General features: G+C 39.1%; 2 protein-coding genes across 2 annotated transcripts; both read left to right on the top strand.

Moving 5' to 3' along the window:
* Window positions 1-215: 215 nt before the first annotated feature.
* On the top strand, window positions 216-2,324 carry LOC116120271 (dicarboxylate transporter 2.1, chloroplastic-like). The gene is made up of 2 exons (XM_031406223.1): window positions 216-1,110; window positions 1,987-2,324. The coding sequence occupies exons 1-2, from the start codon at window positions 289-291 to the stop codon at window positions 2,302-2,304; spliced, it is 1,140 nt and encodes a 379-aa protein (XP_031262083.1). The 5' UTR covers window positions 216-288; the 3' UTR covers window positions 2,305-2,324.
* A 16,758-nt stretch (window positions 2,325-19,082) lies between these two features.
* On the top strand, window positions 19,083-24,560 carry LOC116120316 (dicarboxylate transporter 2.1, chloroplastic-like). The gene is made up of 4 exons (XM_031406274.1): window positions 19,083-19,935; window positions 20,812-21,125; window positions 23,642-24,090; window positions 24,432-24,560. The coding sequence occupies exons 1-4, from the start codon at window positions 19,114-19,116 to the stop codon at window positions 24,545-24,547; spliced, it is 1,701 nt and encodes a 566-aa protein (XP_031262134.1). The 5' UTR covers window positions 19,083-19,113; the 3' UTR covers window positions 24,548-24,560.
* The last annotated feature ends 634 nt before the right edge of the window (window positions 24,561-25,194 follow it).

Genomic DNA, 25,194 nt, shown 5'->3' on the forward strand with positions numbered 1-25,194 from the left:
TACTATTTGTATTTGTATAATCAAATAAAAACTGACAAAGGCCATTATAGTCTTTATATGATAAAAGTAATGAGTTTCATTGACTTTTTAGGTGCAATTGTTACTTTTTGAAACGCTTGGGTTTCTTTGTTGCCTCCCTAAACATTGAGGAGGATTAGTGAAGCCCAAAATAAATCCATCCATCCTTTGTAATTTCCGCTGCCCCGCAAGACCCACCACTCTCTTTCGCACTTCCCGCACATTTGACATCCTCTGTGATCTCTCTCTGAAACACGAACGCGGTTCACAATGGAGAGCTTTGCCCTCCACTCTCTCTCAACCACCACTTCCTCCTTCTCTCTTACCTCTCGCTCCTCCCTTTTCCACCATCCATCTCCCAAACCCATCTTCAAATCCCCACCCTCCATTTCCCCGTCTCCCGCCCTCCGATCACTCTCCATTCCCCTTCTCTTCACTCCCCTCTCCAAATCCCACAACCGCAATTCTTTATCACACTTCACGCTCCACTCCTCTCAAAATGACACGTCGTCTACTCTCCCCGCAACTCAAACGACACCCCCATCTCCGCCACAAGGAGCAAAGATCCTCCCTTTAATTATCTCAATTTCAATCGGTCTCATTGTTCGTTTTGTAATCCCCAAGCCGGTTGAAGTCAGCCCACAGGGCTGGCAACTCCTCTCAATCTTTGTCTCCACAATCGCGGGCCTTGTTTTGAGCCCGTTACCGGTAGGTGCGTGGGCGTTTCTGGGATTAACGACGTCGATAGTGACCAAAACGCTGACGTTTTCGACGGCATTCAGTGCTTTCACCAATGAGGTTATATGGTTGATCGTGATTTCGTTCTTTTTCGCACGTGGGTTTGTGAAGACGGGGTTGGGGGATAGAATAGCGACGTATTTTGTGAAGTGGTTGGGGAAGAGTACATTGGGATTGTCGTATGGACTGACTTTTAGTGAGGCGCTTATTGCTCCGGCTATGCCCAGTACAACAGCGAGAGCTGGGGGTGTTTTCTTGCCCATTATTAAGTCATTGTCGTTGTCAGCTGGAAGTAAGCCCGGGGATTCCTCTTCAAGGAAGCTCGGCTCCTATCTTGTTCAGTCTCAGTTTCAGGTTAGTGCTTGTTAATTTTTAATTTAATTTAATTCTTGTGGGTTTTATCGAAATTTGTGATTTAGATAAAATAAAGATGGTAACGTTTAGTAAAACTCTAAAGATTGTTGTGTTACAATTGATTACTTTTTAATTATTTGGTGTGGAAAATGCAACTACTTGTGCTACTAAAACCATCCCAGTAATGGTGGTGGGATGCAAAACCCTCGTAATCTGTTTTATTATGGGTTAGTGTTGCTGTATTATGTGTAAGTGTTGTTTGGTGGATTGGTATTATTTATTATCTGTTCCTTTATTGTTATGCCATTCGAACTTTTTCTTTCGTTCAATTGGAGGGGCCATGTGTTTGGGGTTGTTGATGTTTAATCTGATGTTGGCTTGGATCTGTGAACAAATTGTCTGTGTTTTTCAGGGAAGAAAAATGTTTAGTGAGTAGATTTCTTTGTTTGATTATAATTTGACTAAAGTATTAAGTAAAATATAAGAAGTACTTTGTTTCAAAAGCTTGAACAACTTCTGGTACTTTTTTTCCCCACATGTTATGGATAATAATTATATTTTCATGATTTTAGATGTAGATGCTGCTTGTCTCTGGCATCAGGCTTTTCTTCTTAGGTTAGGCAGCATATTCAAACGATCTGTTTTGGCATATTTATGAGGAGAATAACGGCTCCAATTTTTTTTTTTTTTTAAATTTTTGGTCTTAATAATCAATTTTACTTTCAATCTTTTAGATTGATAGTGAAAAATAGGCCCATGAATTGATTTCTTTGTTGTTTCTAATTTAGTCAGTGTGTGAATATCTGTCAATTTCCTTACTCTGCTAACATCTTCATTATCTTGTATAGCTGAATGATTCTGTGTGATATAAAACAGTCTGCTGGAAACTCTAGTGCTCTATTCCTGACTGCTGCTGCTCAAAATTTGCTGTGCCTCAAATTGGCTGAGGAAATTGGAGTGATAATTTCAAGTCCTTGGGTGTTTTGGTTTAAGGCTGCTAGTTTACCTGCTATTGTTTGTCTTTTAGCCACTCCACTTGTCTTATACAACCTCTATCCTCCTGAAATCAAAGACACACCAGAGGCCCCTGCTATAGCTGCAAAGAAGCTGGAAAGTATGGGCCCTGTCACAAGAAATGAATGGATCATGGTGGGGACAATGCTTCTTGCAGTTTCTTTGTGGGTCGGTGGGTAAGTATTTTGTCTTAAAATCTCATGAATTACTAAAAATGTTCTTAATACATAACAGTTAGAATCTCCAATATGCTACATATATGATATAACTGGAAAATTGATGAGCATCAACCAGTAAGAAAATTTAAGTAGAGTTTAATTTTTCTCACACTTTTTCTTATGCTTGCGATAGCCATTGATTTGTTAGCAATTGAATTTGAGGATGGACCACTGTGATGTTTGTGTTGAACTTCTTTTATGTGGATATTAAAGACTGAATGTGCACTACAAAGTACAATGTGATGCAAGTTGTATGCTGTGGTCTGTTTCTTCATATTTTTCCATTTACAGCAGCTGATATATTTTCCATTTTGCATTCATCCATGCTGAAAGTATTTCTGCTAACTACAAAACGGTTATGATTTAAATAGGTTGAACCTAATTTTTGATTGCTCCCTGTTTTTCTTCTTGTCCTTTAGAAATTCTAATATACAACAAGAAGGCTAATAGTTGCTTCCAACTGAAGTTTTAATAGTTAAATGGGTCATGTATGCTATATATTAATATTAATTCTGACAAATTCCTGTATATGAGTTCTATCATGTTAGAGGAAGCAATTAGGTTTTGGGTTAGATGAACTAAGAAATGTTAATTTTTGTGGTTTTCATCCTAAGTTTGATTCGGAAGTATATAACAAGTAAATCTAGAATAGGAATATGTTACAACACAAGGCAAATTTACCTAGACCCTTGAGGTTTGGGCTAATATTATCAAAACCTTTGTGGTTTTAAAAATATCAATGTCTCTCCTGCCATTAAGTTATAATTGTTTTAACTATTACCTTGTTTTGACTGATGAAATTCCAAGAATATTTCTTACTTTGGGAACTTGGTTGAATAAAATATCCCATTAATATGTACTGGAGTAGCGAGTATTCTAGGATTTTTTTTGTTAAATCAAGTCAATGGTTAGAACAAACTGAGCTATTCCTATTGCTGGGTTCTTGCTGATGTTTTTGAAATTATATGGAGTCTTTTTGATACAAAACCAAACCGCAGGGTTTCACTTTGCTGAGTCTGAATCTTGTGCAATTGGTTGGTCAAAGGTTGTGCAATGGCTTTAAAATAAGATGAGTGCTAGCAACAGTCACAGGTGCAATAGTTGTCAGCCTCCTCGCGACACGTGTCCAAGACAAATACAATATATAATTTCTTTTATTCAAAATGGACACGTGTCGTGGGGAAGCTAGTGGCTGTCGCTAGCACTCCTCTTAAAATAATTAATTGAAAACAACAGCAGATTTTGAGGTGATCTAGTAAGAAATTCTCAATGTTTGATCCATTTTCTCTTTCCTGTCTTGTATGATCGAGAAGTATTCCATGTATCTAGTTTCTGTAGATTATAGGAGTTGTAGCTTTAGATTGTGTGTTCACCAATGTAGGACGTGATTTGAATAGAAGCATGTTACACGTGTCATTGAGTAAGTATGACCATTTGTGTTTCATAACTTTCTCTTATAACGTGCCTCAAAAATAACATTTTGTGAGGATTTAGATGCTTAACAAATTAGAATTCTTGTGTTTACTGTTATTAGAACATTCCGTAGGCTCTAGAATTGGTAGTGTTAAGTGTTAAAGCCCTCAAGCTGCATCATTTGAACCCTACAAATAGTTTGTACCCTTGCACTGGATTAATGGTTTTGGTAATNATTATATTACTATTACTATTTATATTTTATTTCTGATTTTGACATTTACACCACCATCATTCTCATTTTTTGTTTTTCTATATCAATTCATCCATCTTTGTCTTGTCAATCCTGTTAATTTCTTCTCCCTTTTGGGTTGGTTTTCTTCACTTGGGCTTTTCCAGGATCCACTAACCTTCTTCGTAGTTAACTCTAGTGGACTCTTTTGAGCCTGAGCTCATTTTCTGGTCCAATTTACTTAACCATGTCCAACTCTTATGAAGACGTTTGGTTCAGACAATATTGGATTACTGAGAATGTTAGATTACTGGAAAGTTAGATTACCTTGAAGATTACTGGAAATCTTTAGGAAAATATGTTTGATTAATTAGTAGGTATGTTATATTAATATGTTTGGTTGAGAGGAATAAATTGGTGGGTATGTTATTTAAATTACTGAATTGTTCTCTAATTAAATATTATTATTATATTATTTTTTAATATTGATTATTATTTGGATAATTATAACTCCCCTATATTTAAAAATTTGGCAAAAACAACCCCATAATAAAAGTTTAAAAAATCAACAAAAAAACCCCCACCAACCCACCACTGCTGGCTGTCGACAATCACCGCAGGCAGTTGGCAACCTAACGGTGCACGGAAGGCTTAGCCAGATATCTCGTCAGAAATAGCCATATCGGTGCACTGTGGCCATTTTTTTCCTTTTGTGCACCGTTTCGATGGCAATGGCAGCTGGCTGTGGTGGGGCTTGTCAGCGGCAGATGGGTAGGGGTGGTAGCTTGGGTGGGTTACAATTTATTTTGAATTTAAAGATAATTTTGTCTAAAAGGTTACAAGAGATGGATTTAATTTGTTTAATTATTTATTGTGTTTGTCAGTTAAGTTAAAATACCGAGACTAAAGACGGATGAATCAATGTTCAAATTGTCGTGACTTGAACCGAACCTTCTTTATTCTGTTGTAGCTCATTTGTCTTTGTTCAATTTGTCTCACGCTCTATTGCATTCTAGAAGAGGAATAAAATAAGAGAACAGTGTTAAGAGTTATATACATATAATATAACATGATAAATTACTAACCTCTGTTATATAATAATTTCTTATGGTTCCAATTGAGATTAGCAGGTTAAATTGATAATTTTGATTAATAAAATAATATTTTATTAAAAAACTTTACGTAATTATGTGATCCCATTTATACCATAAATAAATAATTTGTTAATTGACTATGATGTTTTATTAAAATATGATAATATTGCAACTTTTTTTTTTTTTAAATTTAAATCTTGTTGAATCTCATCTCTAATTTTTCTCATTGCATTTAGAAGTTTTCAGGTTGAATCCTTGAATTGCAATAAAAAAAATATAAAGTGTTGTTGATGCTTTGAATCTTATTGGATCTCATCTCTAATTTAAATATATGTTCGTTGAATCGTAAATACATTCTACAAATGAATAAATTATTAATTTATCTATTAATTAATATCTCTTTTAATTAATAGGATTTATATGTTCTTAAGATTATTAATTTATAGATGTTATACTGTAGATGAGTAAAAAAAAATTGATTAAATCTAAGAGGAAAATGTTAGATTAGTCATCCTAAATACAGGACACATCAATTTGTGCATCATATTGATTATTAATTTCAATAACGTATGTTATATTGAAAGTTTTAAGTTACTAACCAACATTAATAAATTAAAACAAAAAAATTCCTAATGATCGGGATTCATTCTCTTTATCCAATCAATTTACATAAACTTTATGATATATATGATAAATAATAAGGGCCATATTACGAATCTTGCTGCCATCATTATTGTTATGCTTAAAAAATCAAGATTGATGCTATCCTACGTTAGCAAGTACTAATCAGAGTTTAGGAAGGTTTTGCGCCGCCTAAGAGCTGCCATGTCGCTCCATGACAGAAGAAGTATGACTGTCATTAATTTGGCAGATTCAAGTTTTATCTATAAGTGATTGAAGGCCGCACACCTGTCCAAGCCCCAGGTAATTTGAGGATATTTCCTAAGTTATCAGCCAATAAGAGGCAAGGAAGGACTTGCACGACATCTACCCACTTATAGATTTGTAATCATTACCTTGAATTCCTCTACTATAAATAGAGGATTTCTCCTCTCATTTTTGGGATTTTGAGACTGAACCCGCTTTCTGATTGTAATCTTTATTTTCATATCAAAGATAACCTACGAGAAAGAGACTAACTTGATATTCTCTCTGAATACTCAGTTATTGTACATTTGCTCGCTGTTCGCTATACGCGACCTCTTGTAATCTCTCATATAATAAAATAACAGTGGATGTAGGATTCGCTTTAGGCATCCGAACCATGTTTGTCAAATCGCGTATTGTATTGTGTATCAAAAACCTAATTTTTTAAATCATGTATCATATCGTAGGATACGCCTTTTTAAAAAAAAAATTAATAAAATAACAATTTTTTTCCAAAAATTAATATCATCCCCATGATTAATTAACGAATTTTGTGGTATTATTGACTTTAAATTATGGTATTGCATAATCAAAATTAATCACAAAATTAAGAATCTATATTTTTTCCTCTCAACCATTCATATTATTTCAAAGATCAATGTCAATATCTATATCTCCACTTGTATTATTATTATCATGCAAAATAGGCAACACATCTTCCTTTTCATTTTCTCCATGCAAAATGGATAAATTTGGGCAGGTTTTAGTGAACCGAGTTGGGTGACCTGGATCCGATCTGAAATTTTTTTTGGGCCTTTAGCCGAAATTAAAAAATTCGTATCAATTTGTATCAATATTTTTAAAGATATAAACGGATACGTATCGTATCGTAGGATACATATCAATGTATCGAAAGGTTTAGGATACACTCTTTGATACGTATCGTTGGTGACCCATATCGAATCGTATTGTAGGATACATATCTCATATCGTGGGATACTAATAACCATGATCCGAACCACTTTAAAAATCATATCTCTCATTTACTATTTAATCTTTGTATCTGATCGTAAATCTTCATGTGTAATTTCTAAGAACAGCTTAGCACTTTGCATGTGCGAGGTCTTTGGTGTCAAAAGCACGCATCAATAGTTTGACACTAGAAGGAGGGCACATATTTCATATTTGCTTTTCATTCAGAATCTTCGATCAAGCAGTTTTACTTGTGAACAAATGGCCCGTGGTCATGAAACCGAGCGAACTAGCACCAACAATGAGGAGATCCCCTAGGTATAGGATGTTACTTCTTCTGAAGTGCCTCTAACTCCCCAAGGTACCGCTGCGAATATTCCCTCGACCTTTCAACTCAATCCTGTTAAGATGAGTTACTTAGAGAGGTTCAATAATACTCTCTAAACGGTTAGTCGAAGGCTAGATCGTTTGGATAAGGTCGTGCCGCCCAATTCTGGTAAGGTGGTACTACCTCCAAAAACGCCTATAGGTCATGCTAAAGCGTGGAAAGGGGTAAAAACTCATACCACGCACACTACAATGCGTAAAAATAAGGGATAACAAGTGGTTGACAATGGGCCAAAAGGCTCAAAAGGGCTAGTGAATACCGGTCTTGAAACAGGTATAATACCTGTAGCTTTGTGACTTGGTAGTATGTCACATCATGAGCCGTCTCACACCACATCACATGGGCACCCCCACAAGAGAACGCAGCACAGAGATTCCCATTATCGCCGGAATGATGGTTCTGACCATCATCGTAAGGGAAATACCTACCGAACACGGGTCGGTTCTAACCATTGTGGAGGTCGGGATAACTTCCCTAATCACTTAGTGCCTTCACATGGCTCCAGCCAGCATGTGTCAAGGCATGCCAGAGGTTCTGGCCGAGGCGAGGAATAGCCTGATCTGCTGTCCTTCCTCAATTGCAATCGTAGGGAGTGAACCCACATTGTGGAAAGTGATCCTCAGGTGGCCCGCTTCCTCAGATTGAGGAGTTACAGTGAGCTCTAGATTAGCTTAGAGCTCATCAGAATGAGCGAGGGTATGTCGCTGAGGCGTCTCCTTTTTCTCTGGCAATCTTGACTACTTCTCTCCTGTTAAGGTTTAGAATGCCCGATATGCGAGCATTCAATTGGAATTCTGATCCGCAGGATCATCTCTATGAGTTTAGCGACCTCATGGAGCTTCACCAAGTTTCCAACTTGGTGAAATGTTGTTACTTAGTAGTAACTCTAACTGCCCATACTAAGCGTTGGTTTAGATCACTTTCGCCAGGATCTATCAACTCATGGTAGTAGATGAGTTCGTTATTCTTGAGACAATTCCAAGGTAATAGGAAGTTCTCAATGTCGTTGAGCTATTTGAGCAACATATGGCAGGAGAGGAATGAGTCCTTATAGTCTTATATCGACAGGTTCCATAGGGAGCTTCATAAGGTGGCTAATACACTTGAAGATTCGGTTCGAACTCTTATTATTGCGGGAGTTTGTCCACAAACCGACCTATGGAAGAAACTGCAATTTGAGGATGACATTTCCCTCACCCGCTTCTACAACCTCATTGAGAAATATCTCAGAATAAAAAATTCAGTATTAGCATTGAACCGCCACGATCCTGGTCCTTTGACCATCGCTCCTAGTCGGAGGGAGGAAAATGAGGTAAGAATATTAGAATGTTTGATTGTAAATGGGCTAACGACGATCGGAGAAAGAGGAAAAAACAGCGGTTTGAGCCCAAGAAATCTTATGCCCAAGTTTCTCGTCGCGATCACGACAAGAATCAGTACATTCCATTGAACGCATCGGTATCATCTATTTTGGATAAATTCGAAGAAGCTAATCTACTCGGAGAGCCAGTGCCCATGAAAAATCCTCCTTTAATAAGAAAAAAAAATATTGCCGTTATCATCGGGACAATGGGCACCATAGTCGAATGCCAAGCTCTTAAGCAGGATGTTGAAGACCTCATTAAAAAATGGAACTTCAAGGAGTATGTTGATGGTCCAACTCTCGTTCGGGAGAAGGATCAAGAGGAAGATGGGAAGAAGCGTCATGGTCGCAAGGGCCTCCATTTAGTCAAAATTATATTTAGTGGGTCGCACCTCACGGGGAATTCTCGAGATGCTTAAAAGAAAATGGAGGGTTTAGGAACCTCTCCATTTCAAGGCTCTGTTGCTTCATTTGCTTAATCAGCGAAGTGATTTGCCCATAAGCCAGCTTAAGGTCTGTCTGCAGTGCCTTCTTCTTTTTCTCTAAGTTTTCCCATAACTCAGCTCGAGTCTTTTCTGTTGCTTTTTCGTGCTCTGAAGTTACTTACAGCTCATTTTCTCTTTGGCGTAACTCTTTAGTAAGCCTCGCTAGCTCTTTGTTATCGTTACTTTCTTCTCAAGCTTGATCTTTTGGAAATCTGCTGCTCGCATAATAGAATTCCTTTCAGTCAGATATATGTTCGCTTAAATGTGGGCGGCATTTGCTTCTTCATCTGAAGTCGCAAGATCTTGCATCAATTTGGCAATTTCCTCTTTCATGTCGTGGAATTTGCCTGCAAAATTGATCTTCATCTTATTGTGGGCCATATTTAGGGCTAGTAAAGACTACATAGAAAGGAATAAAGAGTTACTTTTTTCTCAAAAAGCTAAAAGATTGACTTATATGAAGGAATTTTAGAAGAGAGCAAGTTATTTTACCTAACTTTGCATTTGAAATGCAATGGCAACCAAGTTAGTAGGTCGAGAAGCCACGAACCTATCAAAGGTTATAGNTTAATTTAGAGTAGTTGATTTAGGGGGTGTAAATGTAAAAAATTAAAACTGCAGGAATTTTAGGGGTGTAATTGTCATAATTGAAAACTGTTAGGGGTGAAACGTAAAAATAAAAATCTGGAGAGAGAAAAAACGAGTTCACCTGCGGGTCCACCCGTACCCATATAGGGTAGGGCACGGGTCCAAAATATTGGACCCGTATATATCGACCCGTATAAGGACTCGTACCCGTTTGACCCGTACCCGTATGACTCGGCCCGTACCCGGCCCACCCACCCGTTTTGCCAGGTCTAACTGTACTGTTATAAGGTCATGCCCTTCGGTCTGAAGAACGCTGGGGTAACCTACCAGCGTTTGGTTAACCATATGTTTTTTGAGCAGATCGGGAAATTGATGGAAGTCTATGTCAATGACATGCTGGTTAAGTCGCATGCCGCTTTAGATCACATAACACATCTCGTTGAGATGTTCAACGTACTCCGAAGGTATAGAATGAAGCGTAATCCTCTAAAGTGTTCATTCGGAGTATCCTTAGGGAAATTCTTAGAGCATATGGTTAACCACCGGGGGATTGAGATCAACCCCGAAAAGATCCAAGCTCTCCTAGATATGAAAAGTCTCGCAAATCGAAAGCAAGTTCAGAGCTTGAATGGGAAGATAGTGGCTCTCAGTCTTTTCATATTGAAAGCAACAGATCGTTGCTTGCCGTTCTTTAATATACTAGGGCCAACAAGAAGTTTGAATGGATTCCAGAATGTGAGCGAGCCTTCAAAAGCATAAAAGAACATCTCGGAAAGCCACCTTTGTTAGAGTAGATGCTCTAGAGCCAATAAATTATTGTAGAATTGACTCTTTGTAATAATGTTCATTGATCAATAAAAGGCATTTTATTCTATATCGCGTAAATCATCATTGTATGTATTGATATATGTCCTTAGAATGGTAGAACCGTGACGAGGGTATCAAGTGTTTCAAATCTTGATAGTGAGAACCCTATGAGCACATATGGTGGCCATTCTAGAAACGTCCGTAGCCCTAGTATTATTTTGAAGTAAGGGCACAGATAATGCGGTAAGGCTATCATAGTGTTGAACGACCTTGTCGAAAGATAGTGACTGATCTCACTTGTCAAGGTTGTTTGGTGACAACCTGGTGCAACACATGGGTGCTTGCTGTAGACAAGTTCACTGAACTGACCTACCAAAGGATTCCATATGGATGGTAACTCCAATGTCTATGGAACAAATTCTCTAACGAATGGTAGTGCATGTGATCTTTAGACTTGAGATCACCGGAGCACATTGTGCATCGATTAGTGCGGTTTGACACTAGCCCAACTTAGTTCTATTCAGAGCTGTTAATACAGTAGTGATTGGCTGCATCAAGGAGTGTATTAAGACTATGGTGGATCGACAAAGGATTCATCACTCTCGAGTACGGGGGGAAGTTATCTCATGGCGCAATTCAGTAAATGGCAATGACACTAAAACTGTGGCCACAGTGGGATTGAGTTGTTGCTCTATCCAGTTTATAATTTCGGTCATTGGTCCAGTAACTGAATACATACACATCGAGAGCAACTGAGGTTGACACTATTTCTATGCCTCGGTCTCATCAAGATAACGGATGATGAAAGGATTGGATTGTACGGTAACCATATCTTTGACAGGTAGCTGCTTCACTGAATTCGAATCTATCGGGTGGCCATGATTCCTTGTTAGGGGCCAATCTTGGTCTGTGTGTAGTGAGACGATTAATTGGTGTTAATCGTGATACTACACACTACCGGTATGATAAGGAGCCAACGGGTCACACACATAGAAGATAATTTAAGAACAAGTTTATCAGAAGGGCGTTTTCGTCTTTTTAGGCAAAAGAGTATTTTGGTAATCTCACAATGTAATTAAATTTGCTGAGGTCGTAGCCTTTATTTAATTTGATATTAAAATTATCTAAGTGAGATTACGTTTAAATATGTGTTCGCATATATTTAAATAAATTATCATTATTGTTAAATGTTAATATATTATATATATATTAATTAAATTTAATTGAGATAATGATAATTAAATTTAAAATATCTAAATGGGGCTGTTTGGATACAAGGGGTGTTTGGGTTGGTGCCCAAGCCCATTCCATGATGGAATAGGGCAAAGTGTGCACTATATAAGTGCAAAATTTTGTGAATTAAAAAATAATTTTCATTCAATCATTTAGACTAAAAAATTCCAGCCCTTTCTCTCCCACGCCAGTTTTACTTTTTTTTTTCCTTGAATCAAATATCTTTTGATTTCTTCTTGGTTCTTAAGGCTAAAGAGGATCTAGCAAATCCCTATTTAGTTCCTTGGGGTTATCTTCGTGTGGACTATATTGGTTCGATCCTACTCTTGGGTCTATAGCGAAACCCATTCAGAGACAAGTTGGAGGAGCCTTCAAACATGCGTATGATTTCTTAAACTCTAAACTGATTTTTCTGCAGATTCTTAAATAATGTATAAACTGTAAATTTGTGCCCTAATCTTGGTTCTTAGGAATGATCTGTGATGTAAATAATTTTTGTTTTCCGCTGCCATGTATGATCGTTTCCTCACAACCTCTTCTATCCAAGCCTCTTCCCAAGGAAAACTTATTTATCTACCTGTCTGTCTCTCAGTATGCGGTCAGCGCAACTCTCATCTGGAAAGAGGGCAGAGTTCAGTGGCCAATATATTACACGAGCAAGCGACTACTGGATGCCGAGACGCGGTATCCAGAGATGGAACGATTAGCCTATGCCCTGCTGATCGCTTTTAGGAAGCTGCAACCTTATTTTCATGCTCATACCATCCATGTTTTGGCAAACTACCCACTCAGACAAGTTCTCCAGAAACCGGAGGCTTCGGGTAAGTTGCTTAAATGGGCTATGGAATTAAGCCAGTTCGATCTGCATTACAGACCGAAGACAACAGTCGAAAGGCAAGGCTGTTGCTGATTTTATTTCGGAGTTCTCTTATTAGTCAGATCGAGAACCCAAATAGCCAACCAACAAAGTTGTCCAGCAAACTGTTCGAAACTTATCAACTTGGAGCCTTTATGTTGATGGGTCTTCGAACAAAAGAAGAACCGGAGCTGGTCTTTTACTTCTTAGTCTCGGAGGGACTCGGATTCATGGAATCCTTAGGTTTGGATTCAAAGCTACGAACAATGAGGTCGAATATGAATCGTTACTTGCTGGTCTACGACTAGCAAGAGAAATGGGGTTGGAAATGATCGACATCTATAGCGAATCCTAGTTGGTTGTTAATCGAATCCTGGGAGAATATCAAGCCAAAGAAGAGAACATGATCAGCTATCTAAGAAAAGCTAAGGCCGCGCTTGAGCCTTTCAAGCATTATATGATCAATCAAATCCCAAGAGACAGTAACTCTACCACGGATGCTTTGGCAAAAATAGCTTCCTTGCTAGACTTCGTTATCCCGGACAACATTCCAGTTTGGTACATCAAGGTTCCCAACATCAGCTCACTTGAGCAAGCCGTAGCTACGATCGAATCTACTTCCTGGATGACTCCAATTATTCAGTATCTCCGAGATGAGACTCTACCCAGCGATAAAACTGAGGCAAGAATCCTGCAAACTAGAGCTGCTTGTTACACACTTATCGGGAATCAGCTGTACAAGCAAGGGTTTAGCACTCCCCTCCTCCGATGTGTAACCGATGATGAAGCAAACTATATCATGAGGGAGATACATGAAGGGATATGTGGTAATCACATTGCTGCACGATCTGTTGCCAATAAAATTGTCTGTCAGGGATATTATTAGCCTCTGCTTCACGAGGACATCTTTAACTTTGTGAAGAAGTGTGCTAAATGCCAGAGATTCACGAATGTTCTGCGAGCTCCTTCCCACCAGTTGACTACAATGACTAGTCCTTGGCCATTCTCTATGTGGGGAATTGATCTCATTGGGCCCATGTCGACAGGTAAAAGGGGCGTCAAGTATGCAGTGGTTGTAGTGGATTATTTCACTAAGTGGGTTGAACCTGAGCCTTTGGCCACAATCACTACCAAGAAGCTCAAAGACTTCGTCTTCAAGAATATAGTGTGTCGCTATGGAATTCCTCATACACTCATCTCTGATAATGGAAAACAGTTCGACATTGAGGAATTCAAGCAGTTTGTGACAAGCTGGGGATTCATAAGAAGTTTGCCTCAGTAGCAAGACTGCAAGCCAATGGTCAGGTTAAAGCTGTCAACAAGACTATTAAGCACACATTGAAGGCCAAGCTTGGCGCAGCCAAGGGCAATTGGGCCGATGACCTCCCAGAAGTCCTATGGGCATATAAGACAACTTCGAGAACCTCTACTTCAGAAACACCCTTCTCGCTAGCGTATGGCTGCGAGGCGATGATTCCAGTGGAAGTAGGAACTGGTTCACTTCAAAGGGAATTTTTCAATGAGGCAGACATTGAAGCACTCTTGCACACAAGTCTGGATTTGGTTGAAGAGCACTGCGACAAAGCTTGGTTAAAGATAGCTTCCTACCAACAGCGAGCAAAAAGATTTTTCGACTCCAAGGTCAAGAGAAGAGACTTTCAGGTTGGTGACCTGGTTCTGAAAGAAGTCCTTCTTGGTATAAGGGAACTGAGTGCGGGGGTATTGGGACCCAACTGGGAAGGTCCATACCGCATCGCAAAGGTAATACGACCTGGGACGTATCACCTTAAAAGGCTTAACGGTTCTAAAGTGCAGCAAGTTTGGAATGTTGAACATCTTCGCCCCTATTATCAGTAATTCCAAACTCTGTTACAGCTTTGATCATTTCTTTTTACTTGTAAAATTTTCTTTCTAGTAAGTATTATGAATAAGATTGTTCTGCTTCTTGTAAAAAAAAAAACTTGTGTCGTGATCTCAAGTCTTTTTGTTAATAATCTTGTTATTATAACATTTTGCAAGTTCAATGGTCAGATAAGTTATATTTGTTTTGTGAATGCTTAAGTTATAAAAGTACTATCATAAGTGACCAAAAGTTCCTTTTATATAATGAGAAAATATGTACAAGAGGCGACGAGGAGTTACAAAAGTTAAAAGCTGGGAGAACTACAAAGAACAAAAAAAAGAGTAATCATTGGTCTTCATTTCCAGGCCCCCCGGGCGTGACCTCTCGATCCTCTGGATGATCGTCAGCCTCTAGATCGTCCGCCTGATCTTTGGGAATGTTTGGCTAATAATCTTCCAAATGAGGTTCTTGTTCCTCATGTTGCTTGGCCTTTTCAGCTTGAAGCATGGAAATAAGGATGGACTGGTATTCGTCTGGAAGGTCGGAGATGTCTACCTCCGGGTTCCTCGACCGCAAGTTGTAAATAACTTGTATTGCCCAATGAGCAGCCTTCCTCTCGAGCTCGAGGCTTTGTTGCTTCATCTGCTCGGTCAATGAAGTGACTCGCCCTTGAGACAGCTCGAGGTCTGCCTCCATCGCCCTCTTCTACTTCTTAGAGTTCTCCCACACTGAGCCCGATTCTCTTTCGCCGCCTTCGCGCGATTGGTGCTCATCTTCAGCTCCTTCTCTCTCTCTCTCGCTCAGCTTCTTGGTGAGTTTTGCCATTGTCTGTTAGAGCTCCTTGGTGTCTCCATCTCTCTTTTCAAGCTTGACCTTCTGAAAGTCTGTGGCTCGAAGTGTAGAATCTCTCTCTGCCAGGTACTGATCCACCTGGATGCGAGCCGCTTTAGCCTCTACATCCATGGCCGCGAGGTTCTGCTTCAGCTTGGCATTCTCCTCTTTCAGCTCATAGAGTCTGCCGGCAGAGTCCATATCGATCTTCTGTTAGGCCATGGTCAGGGCGAGTAGGGATCGCATGGGAAAAGAGACAAAAGTTAGTTTCTTTTTCTCAAAATCATAAAAAGCCAAGAAAGTTTTCAAAGTGAACATGCGGTTTTACTTGACTATGCAATTGGAACGGGTAGAAGACATGAACTCCTCAAAGGCCATGACAAGTTGGCATTCCAACAAGGTGTACATTATCGGCTACAAGTGCTCTATCAGTTGCCCTAGAGAATCCAGCATAAACGGGTTTGGTCTCGAGGGGGTAGGTACATCCTTAACCCGTTGCTTGCCTGCTCTCTTCTAGGCAGCTGTGGTCACTCCCACTCCCTTGTACAAGCTCCCGAGGGCCGCCGAAGTGCCAAGGCCACCCTTTGGGGGCACTCTTGAGTAAGTGACGAGGTAGGGCTGAGTTCTCTCCAACAGTATCCCAAAGCCATTTGGCTCCAACTCCGTTTCCTCCTCGGTGGTCAGTTGTTTCCTTTTCTTGGTCTTATGGCCCATGGTCTTCTGTTTTATGGCACGAGCAGCCACAGGCCGAGGAGCTTCTTTGCGTCGCTCCGTGGTTGGCCACCTTTTGGTGCCAATCCGTATCCCTCCTATTAGGATGGCATCGGGGGTCACTTCGGCTGGCTCAGTCAGGTTAACCTGGGGGAATACAAACCCCCTAGCCTTTTTTGGTGGCTTTGAAACCCTTGGTCGCATGGTTGCTGCACGCCATGAAATTGTGTTAGCAAAAAAGTCATCTTTGGTACAAGGCTAAAAGTTCTTCTAGATACGAAGATACTTACAGGTTCGAGCAGTCTTGCGTTGTGACTCTGATCGGGTAAACGACCAAACGCCTATATATGGCTGAAATCTGCTAGAGCCAACAACCTGGTCGTCTTGTTCTCTGCGAAAAAGAAAAATTCCATTAGTCTTAACTACCAAAAGAGAGTTAAAGGAAAGGATAGTCAGTTTGGAAAATAAAAGGGAAAAACCTACTCGGCTCCCTAAATTTACAAACGCCGTCGTACTCAAAGAAGAAATATTTGGTGTCATAAGCCCCAACGTTGCTAGGGTAACCAAATATCCCTCCCTCGATCATAGATCGCTTTGAGAGGTAGAAGGAATCGTTGTCCTGGCTTTTCTTTAACTAGTAAGTGCATAATTTGCCGAATTCGTGTTCGTGGCATGCAATATACATAGCAATCGCTATCATATATGCATTGGGCGTCAGTTGGAATGGTGCGACCTTGAAGTGGTTGAGGATCGATCTGATAAAGAGGTGAAAAGGTATCGTCACCCTGCATTTGAAGATTGCTTTTGAGATCGTAGCCATTCCCTCTAGAGGGTCCTGAGCGGTGTTCGACCTATGTTGGTAGACGTTTACGTTGATTGCAAACTGGTCTACCGCCCTTTGAATCTCATCTGCAGTGGTTGCTGATACCATTGCCTGTGCGGGACCCGTCGAGGTGCTCAGGGGCTGCGAGCTTGTTCCTTCGGTTGCTCTCATCTCCGAAGTGTCCATTGCTCCTAAAGTCTGAAAAGGTGCAACACGTAGAGGTGACTCAGTCTCCGTACACAGTGTTTTGTACGACAACTTGAAATAGTAAGAAAAACCCTAATTTTCCTTCCTTAGCCCCTAAAAACACTAAACGTCCTTGAGAATGAGTTCCCAAGGATCTTTGCCCTAGGTTTTCTATTCTTAAGAGTGTTCATTTTTTAACACTACCCAAGAATGTGCATCATGTAAGTTTGCAGGCGTTTAAACGCACCATTGCTGTGAAAGAATCGAGTTTTTAATAGGAATGAAAAGAAGAAAGGGAAGAGTTTTCTTTACCTCTTGGTTGCTGGGGATGAACGTTCTATCGTAATAGCGAGTGCAAAAACTCTGTTTTTCTCTTTGAAGATTTAAGTTCTGTAAAAATCCTAAAGCGGGCTTAGGGCTTAGGGCTTTATAGGGAAGGAGGTGGCGTTTAGTTTCCATTGCAAGCGACGTTTGGGCGGGACGCGTTCCTAGCCGTTGAATGCGATCACGTGTTGCCAATCCTCGTTATGAGTAACCTTCACGCTTCGTGAAAATCAATCGATGTTTCCCTCTGTTGAAGACACCAAACGTCAGCGTAGTTATCTCCACTACATTAAATGCGCCCTTATCTGCATTTAATGCTTTAAAAGAGAATGTCGTTTCAACATGACTTGCATTTAATGCTCATGGCTGACACTTATTGCGCAAAGACACGTCTGTCAGATAAATCTTACTTTATTGACCAGGCCAGCTGTCAAGCGCAACGGATAACATCTGAAGAGGTCGTTTGAATGAAACACTCTTCTCCGTGTATTGAGCTCAAAGCGAAGTGACTTCCGATTTTTGATGAAAATATTCTAAATGTTTTCAGGACGTGAGCAATGGGCAAAGTTCGAAGCATGTAGGTATAGCATTGAGCAGGATCCGACCCAGGTCGTTGAACCTTTAGGGGACGATCACCTCAGGTCGCTTGTGCAATTTGCAAAGCCCCACATCGTGACCTCCACTCAGTTCACTGGTCGAGTAAAATCGTGAACTTCGTGTTATTTCAACCATTCTCCAATTGCAGTTTGAGCAAGCGATCCTCAGGATGAGTCAAATCATGGCATAATCATGAAGTTTTCAAAGTTCAAGCCTTGAACCTTAAGAACTGGGGGGCTTCTATTATGCCTAAAAAATCAGGGCTGACGTAGGCTTACGTCAGCGAGGATCAATCAGAGTTCAGGAAGGCATTGTGCCGCCCAGGCGCTGCCACGACGTCTAAGGACATAAGGAGTAAGGTTGTCATCAACTTGGCAGGTAAAGGCCTGGCTAGTGAGTGGTTTGGAGTCACCCACCTGCCCAAGCCCTACACGATTTAAGGATATCTTTTGTGCAACTAGCCAATGGGAAACAGGGTAAGAAATGTATGGCACTTGCCCGTTGGCAGACTCGTAATCATTTCCCAGAACCCTCTTACTATAAATAGAGAGCTCCCCTCTCATTTTTCAGGATTCTGATTCTGATAACATAAACACTCACTCTCCTTCTCTGTATTTCTATTTCTCTTATCGCTACTTGTGACTTGATTGTAATCTTTCATTTATAAAAAAGACAGCGCACACAGAATTCGCTTTGAGCATCCAAACCACTTTAAAAATCGTCTCCCTTTTATTCATTTCTTTTTCCATTCACGTGTAATTTCTAAGTCAACTTAGCACTTTGTACGTGCGAATAGTTGGTGTCAAAATCCAGCATCAACAAACTGTATAATTTAATTTAATTTATTAATTTATTGTATGAAATTAATTAATGAATATTACTATTTGTATAATCAAATAAAAACTGACAAAGGCCATTATAGTCTTTATATGATAAAGTAATGAGTTTCATTGACTTTTTAGGTGCAATTGTTACTTTTTGAAACGCTTGGGTTTCTCGTTACCTCCCTAAACATTGAGGAGGATTAGTGAAGCCCAAAATAAATCCATCCATCCTTTGTAATTTCCGCTGCCCTGCAAGACCCACCACTCTCTTTCGCACTTCCCGCACATTTCACATCCTCTGTGATCTCTCTCTGAAACACGAACGCAGTTCACAATGGAGAGCTTTGCCCTCCACTCTCTCTCAACCACCACTTCCTCCTTCTCTCTTACCTCTCGCTCCTCCCTTTTCCACCATCCATCTCCCAAACCCATCTTCAAATCCCCACCCTCCATTTCCCCGTCTCCCGCCCTCCGATCACTCTCCATTCCCCTTCTCTTCACTTCCCTCTCCAAATCCCACAACCGCAATTCTTTATCACACTTCACGCTCCACTCCTCTCAAAATGACACGTCGTCTACTCTCCCCGCAACTCAAACGACACCCCCATCTCCGCCACAAGGAGCAAAGATCCTCCCTTTAATTATCTCAATTTCAATCGGTCTCATTGTTCGTTTTGTAATCCCCAAGCCGGTTGAAGTCAGCCCACAGGGCTGGCAACTCCTCTCAATCTTTGTCTCCACAATCGCGGGCCTTGTTTTGAGCCCGTTACCGGTAGGTGCGTGGGCGTTTCTGGGATTAACGACGTCGATAGTGACCAAAACGCTGACGTTTTCGACGGCATTCAGTGCTTTCACCAATGAGGTTATATGGTTGATCGTGATTTCGTTCTTTTTCGCACGTGGGTTTGTGAAGACGGGGTTGGGGGATAGAATAGCGACGTATTTTGTGAAGTGGTTGGGGAAGAGTACATTGGGATTGTCGTATGGACTGACTTTTAGTGAGGCGCTTATTGCTCCGGCTATGCCCAGTACAACAGCGAGAGCTGGGGGTGTTTTCTTGCCCATTATTAAGTCATTGTCGTTGTCAGCTGGAAGTAAGCCCGGGGATTCCTCTTCAAGGAAGCTCGGCTCCTATCTTGTTCAGTCTCAGTTTCAGGTTAGTGCTTGTTAATTTTTAATTTAATTTAATTCTTGTGGGTTTTATCGAAATTTGTGATTTAGATAAAATAAAGATGGTAACGTTTAGTAAAACTCTAAAGATTGTTGTGTTACAATTGATTACTTTTTAATTATTTGGTGTGGAAAATGCAACTACTTGTGCTACTAAAACCATCCCAGTAATGGTGGTGGGATGCAAAACCCTCGTAATCTGTTTTATTATGGGTTAGTGTTGCTGTATTATGTGTAAGTGTTGTTTGGTGGATTGGTATTATTTATTATCTGTTCCTTTATTGTTATGCCATTCGAACTTTTTCTTTCGTTCAATTGGAGGGGCCATGTGTTTGGGGTTGTTGATGTTTAATCTGATGTTGGCTTGGATCTGTGAACAAATTGTCTGTGTTTTTCAGGGAAGAAAAATGTTTAGTGAGTAGATTTCTTTGTTTGATTATAATTTGACTAAAGTATTAAGTAAAATATAAGAAGTACTTTGTTTCAAAAGCTTGAACAACTTCTGGTACTTTTTTTCCCCACATGTTATGGATAATAATTATATTTTCATGATTTTAGATGTAGATGCTGCTTGTCTCTGGCATCAGGCTTTTCTTCTTAGGTTAGGCAGCATATTCAAACGATCTGTTTTGGCATATTTATGAGGAGAATAACGGCTCCAATTTTTTTTTTTTTTTAAATTTTTGGTCTTAATAATCAATTTTACTTTCAATCTTTTAGATTGATAGTGAAAAATAGGCCCATGAATTGATTTCTTTGTTGTTTCTAATTTAGTCAGTGTGTGAATATCTGTCAATTTCCTTACTCTGCTAACATCTTCATTATCTTGTATAGCTGAATGATTCTGTGTGATATAAAACAGTCTGCTGGAAACTCTAGTGCTCTATTCCTGACTGCTGCTGCTCAAAATTTGCTGTGCCTCAAATTGGCTGAGGAAATTGGAGTGATAATTTCAAGTCCTTGGGTGTTTTGGTTTAAGGCTGCTAGTTTACCTGCTATTGTTTGTCTTTTAGCCACTCCACTTGTCTTATACAACCTCTATCCTCCTGAAATCAAAGACACACCAGAGGCCCCTGCTATAGCTGCAAAGAAGCTGGAAAGTATGGGCCCTGTCACAAGAAATGAATGGATCATGGTGGGGACAATGCTTCTTGCAGTTTCTTTGTGGGTCGGTGGGTAAGTATTTTGTCTTAAAATCTCATGAATTACTAAAAATGTTCTTAATACATAACAGTTAGAATCTCCAATATGCTACATATATGATATAACTGGAAAATTGATGAGCATCAACCAGTAAGAAAATTTAAGTAGAGTTTAATTTTTCTCACACTTTTTCTTATGCTTGCGATAGCCATTGATTTGTTAGCAATTGAATTTGAGGATGGACCACTGTGATGTTTGTGTTGAACTTCTTTTATGTGGATATTAAAGACTGAATGTGCACTACAAAGTACAATGTGATGCAAGTTGTATGCTGTGGTCTGTTTCTTCATATTTTTCCATTTACAGCAGCTGATATATTTTCCATTTTGCATTCATCCATGCTGAAAGTATTTCTGCTAACTACAAAACGGTTATGATTTAAATAGGTTGAACCTAATTTTTGATTGCTCCCTGTTTTTCTTCTTGTCCTTTAGAAATTCTAATATACAACAAGAAGGCTAATAGTTGCTTCCAACTGAAGTTTTAATAGTTAAATGGGTCATGTATGCTATATATTAATATTAATTCTGACAAATTCCTGTATATGAGTTCTATCATGTTAGAGGAAGCAATTAGGTTTTGGGTTAGATGAACTAAGAAATGTTAATTTTTGTGGTTTTCATCCTAAGTTTGATTCGGAAGTATATAACAAGTAAATCTAGAATAGGAATATGTTACAACACAAGGCAAATTTACCTAGACCCTTGAGGTTTGGGCTAATATTATCAAAACCTTTGTGGTTTTAAAAATATCAATGTCTCTCCTGCCGTTAAGTTATAATTGTTTTAACTATTACCTTGTTTTGACTGATGAAATTCCAAGAATATTTCTTACTTTGGGAACTTGGTTGAATAAAATATCCCATTAATATGTACTGGAGTAGCGAGTATTCTAGGATTTTTTTTTGTTAAATCAAGTCAATGGTTAGAACAAACTGAGCTATTCCTATTGCTGGGTTCTTGCTGATGTTTTTGAAATTATATGGAGTCTTTTTGATACAAAACCAAACCGCAGGGTTTCACTTTGCTGAGTCTGAATCTTGTGCAATTGGTTGGTCAAAGGTTGTGCAATGGCTTTAAAATAAGATGAGTGCTAGCAACAGTCACAGGTGCAATAGTTGTCAGCCTCCTCGCGACACGTGTCCAAGACAAATACAATATATAATTTCTTTTATTCAAAATGGACACGTGTCGTGGGGAAGCTAGTGGCTGTCGCTATCACTCCTCTTAAAATAATTAATTGAAAACAACAGCAGATTTTGAGGTGATCTAGTAAGAAATTCTCAATGTTTGATCCATTTTATCTTTCCTGTCTTGTATGATCGAGAAGTATTCCATGTATCTAGTTTCTGTAGATTATAGGAGTTGTAGCTTTAGATTGTGTGTTCACCAATGTAGGACGTGATTTGAATAGAAGCATGTTACACGTGTCATTGAGTAAGTATGACCATTTGTGTTTCATAACTTTCTCTTATAATGTGCCTCAAAAATAACATTTTGTGAGGATTTAGATGCTTAACAAATTAGAATTCTTGTGTTTACTGTTATTAGAACATTCCGTAGGCTCTAGAATTGGCAGTGTTAAGTGTTAAAGCCCTTAAGCTGCATCATTTGAACCCTACAAATAGTTTGTACCCTTGCACTGGATTAATGGTTTTGGTAATCTGGTAGTTGCTATTTGTTCTGTAATATCTATACAAAAAGAAGATGCTTCTATTTTTTTTGTAAAAATAGAAATTCTATTATTTTTCTTCGCATAAACCAAGAAAAATGCACTAGTGTTACTTCCTGTGAACAATTTGGAGTTCCTGGATTTGCTTGTTTTCTTTATATAAAACAGTGTCCATATTAGATGTTCTTTTTGAATTTGTCTGATAGTCTTTTCTTGATTTAGTTATTTTTAAAGTTCTTTGGCTCTAAAAACTTGTATTTTGCAACTTATGTGGTTTAACTATCACTTCAAATGGATAATTTGCATCGTTACTTTGAATCAAACTTCCACTTGAAATTTATGATTGACCATTCTTGGAGGATACAATTTTCTGCTCAAATTGATTTTCTGAATTCTCTTAAGGTATACCACTGATTTGTGTCACATGTTATGCTTAATTTTGGCTGGATTATGTTCAATAACCTTCCCCCTCCCTCCCTCCCCAACTCCCTCTCCCCCCCTTCCCCTCTTCTTTTATTGATATTACCCTGAATCACCTTGATATTGACCATAAATTGCAAAAAATGAGTGTTGCTTAGCAACAGTCACGGGTGCCATAGTTGTGGGACTTGTAAGTCATTCCTCATTAACAGAGGATGGACAAGTTGATATCCTTGTGCAAACATTTATCACATTCATTCTGAAAAATAAATCAAATTTTGTTTTAGTTGGCAGCGATTGGCTTAAAGTTGCATGCTGCGACACCTGTAATTAGTTATTTTTACTGAATGTATTAACTCTGTTTTGTGACAAACTTATGTTGCTTGGTCTATATGTAGAGATGCTCTAGGTATACAAAGTGTTGTAGCTGCAATGATTGGTCTATCAATACTCCTTTTATTGGGAGTCCTTAATTGGGATGATTGCCTAAGTGAGAAATCAGCATGGGATACCTTGGCCTGGTTTGCTGTTTTGGTAGGTATGGCCAGCCAATTGACGAATCTCGGTGTAGTAACCTGGATGTCTGACTGCGTGGCCAAGTGTCTTCAGTCTTTCTCTTTGAGCTGGCCAACTGCATTTGGCGTACTTCAAGCATCTTACTTTTTAATCCACTACATGTTTGCAAGTCAAACTGGTCATGTGGGAGCATTATATTCTGCATTTCTCGCCATGCACTTGGCAGCAGGTGTGCCAGGTGTGTTAGCAGCACTGGCTTTGGCTTATAATACAAATCTTTTTGGTGCTTTAACGCATTATAGTAGTGGACAAGCTGCTGTGTACTATGGAGGTGAGTCTTTATTCCTCCACATTATGTTTATTTTTTGTTCACTCATTTTAGTTGCAAATTCTCTTTTCATAATGATTGGTTATAAATCTGAATCATTATGACTTCATTATGCTTGTTTGATACCAACTTGAGGGGTGTATTCTTTTTCCTTTGTTGTTTGGTTGGGCGGAGTGGATTTTAATTATTGCTTCCATTTGGTTGATGCTCTGGAGAAAAAAGACAACAATTTCAGAATCTTTTTGATAATGTAGATTTGTAGTTGGATGATTTTTTTTTTTTTTTTCATCATGATGTTAGTGTGTTTTGCAGACTGAAATAGTTCACTTGCTTTCATGTAACAGCTGGTTACGTAGATCTTCCTGACGTATTCAAGATGGGTTTCGTTATGGCTGTCATCAATGCTCTCATCTGGGGAGTAGTTGGAACTTGCTGGTGGAAATTTTTGGGACTCTATTAATTCTGAACTACTTGTAAGTAATCAATCATTGTCCCCATTATATCTTGTATTTCAGGGAAAACTTGAGCTCTTTATTTATTTTTTTTTTGAAGAAATTTTTTGTTAACATCATACTGTGAAAGAGAGATTTTTTTTTCTTCTTTTTCCTGGAAACCAAAATTTGAAATGGATAGTGTTGTCACTTAAATGTTGCATGAAATCTTTTATTTCGGGGCGCTGTTAAGTTGTGTCTATTGTTCACATCAACAGAAACAAAAGAAACGTGTGGCTGAAGTTGTTTTCTACAGTTGAAGCATGCTTCCAGGACATGCTAAATTGCAAGCTTTGTATCTGGCATTAGTATATTTGGTGAATAAGTTTTGGTTATGGCTTTGAAGAAACGGCTTTGCAGGAATTTTACTAAAACCATCTGAGGTCATTTGACATTGAAGAATAAAGGACTAGGATCAGTTGAGCATATAATTCAATCATTAATAGACTCAAGTTGTAGAGCTTATAATTCTTACTGTTCTCAAGGGACAAGGGTAATGTGTTTGACAGCCCTAGTGTCATGGGCCGAGACATCACCATTTCTATCGCAACATTCTCTTCTACTTTAGAGTTTAGATCCCACACAATCACAGGCGTCTAAGACTGACTCATTTGTA

The sequence above is a fragment of the Pistacia vera genome, unplaced genomic scaffold, assembly GCF_008641045.1.
Source record: "Pistacia vera cultivar Batoury unplaced genomic scaffold, PisVer_v2 Contig93, whole genome shotgun sequence".
NCBI classification, from domain to species: domain Eukaryota; kingdom Viridiplantae; phylum Streptophyta; class Magnoliopsida; order Sapindales; family Anacardiaceae; genus Pistacia; species Pistacia vera.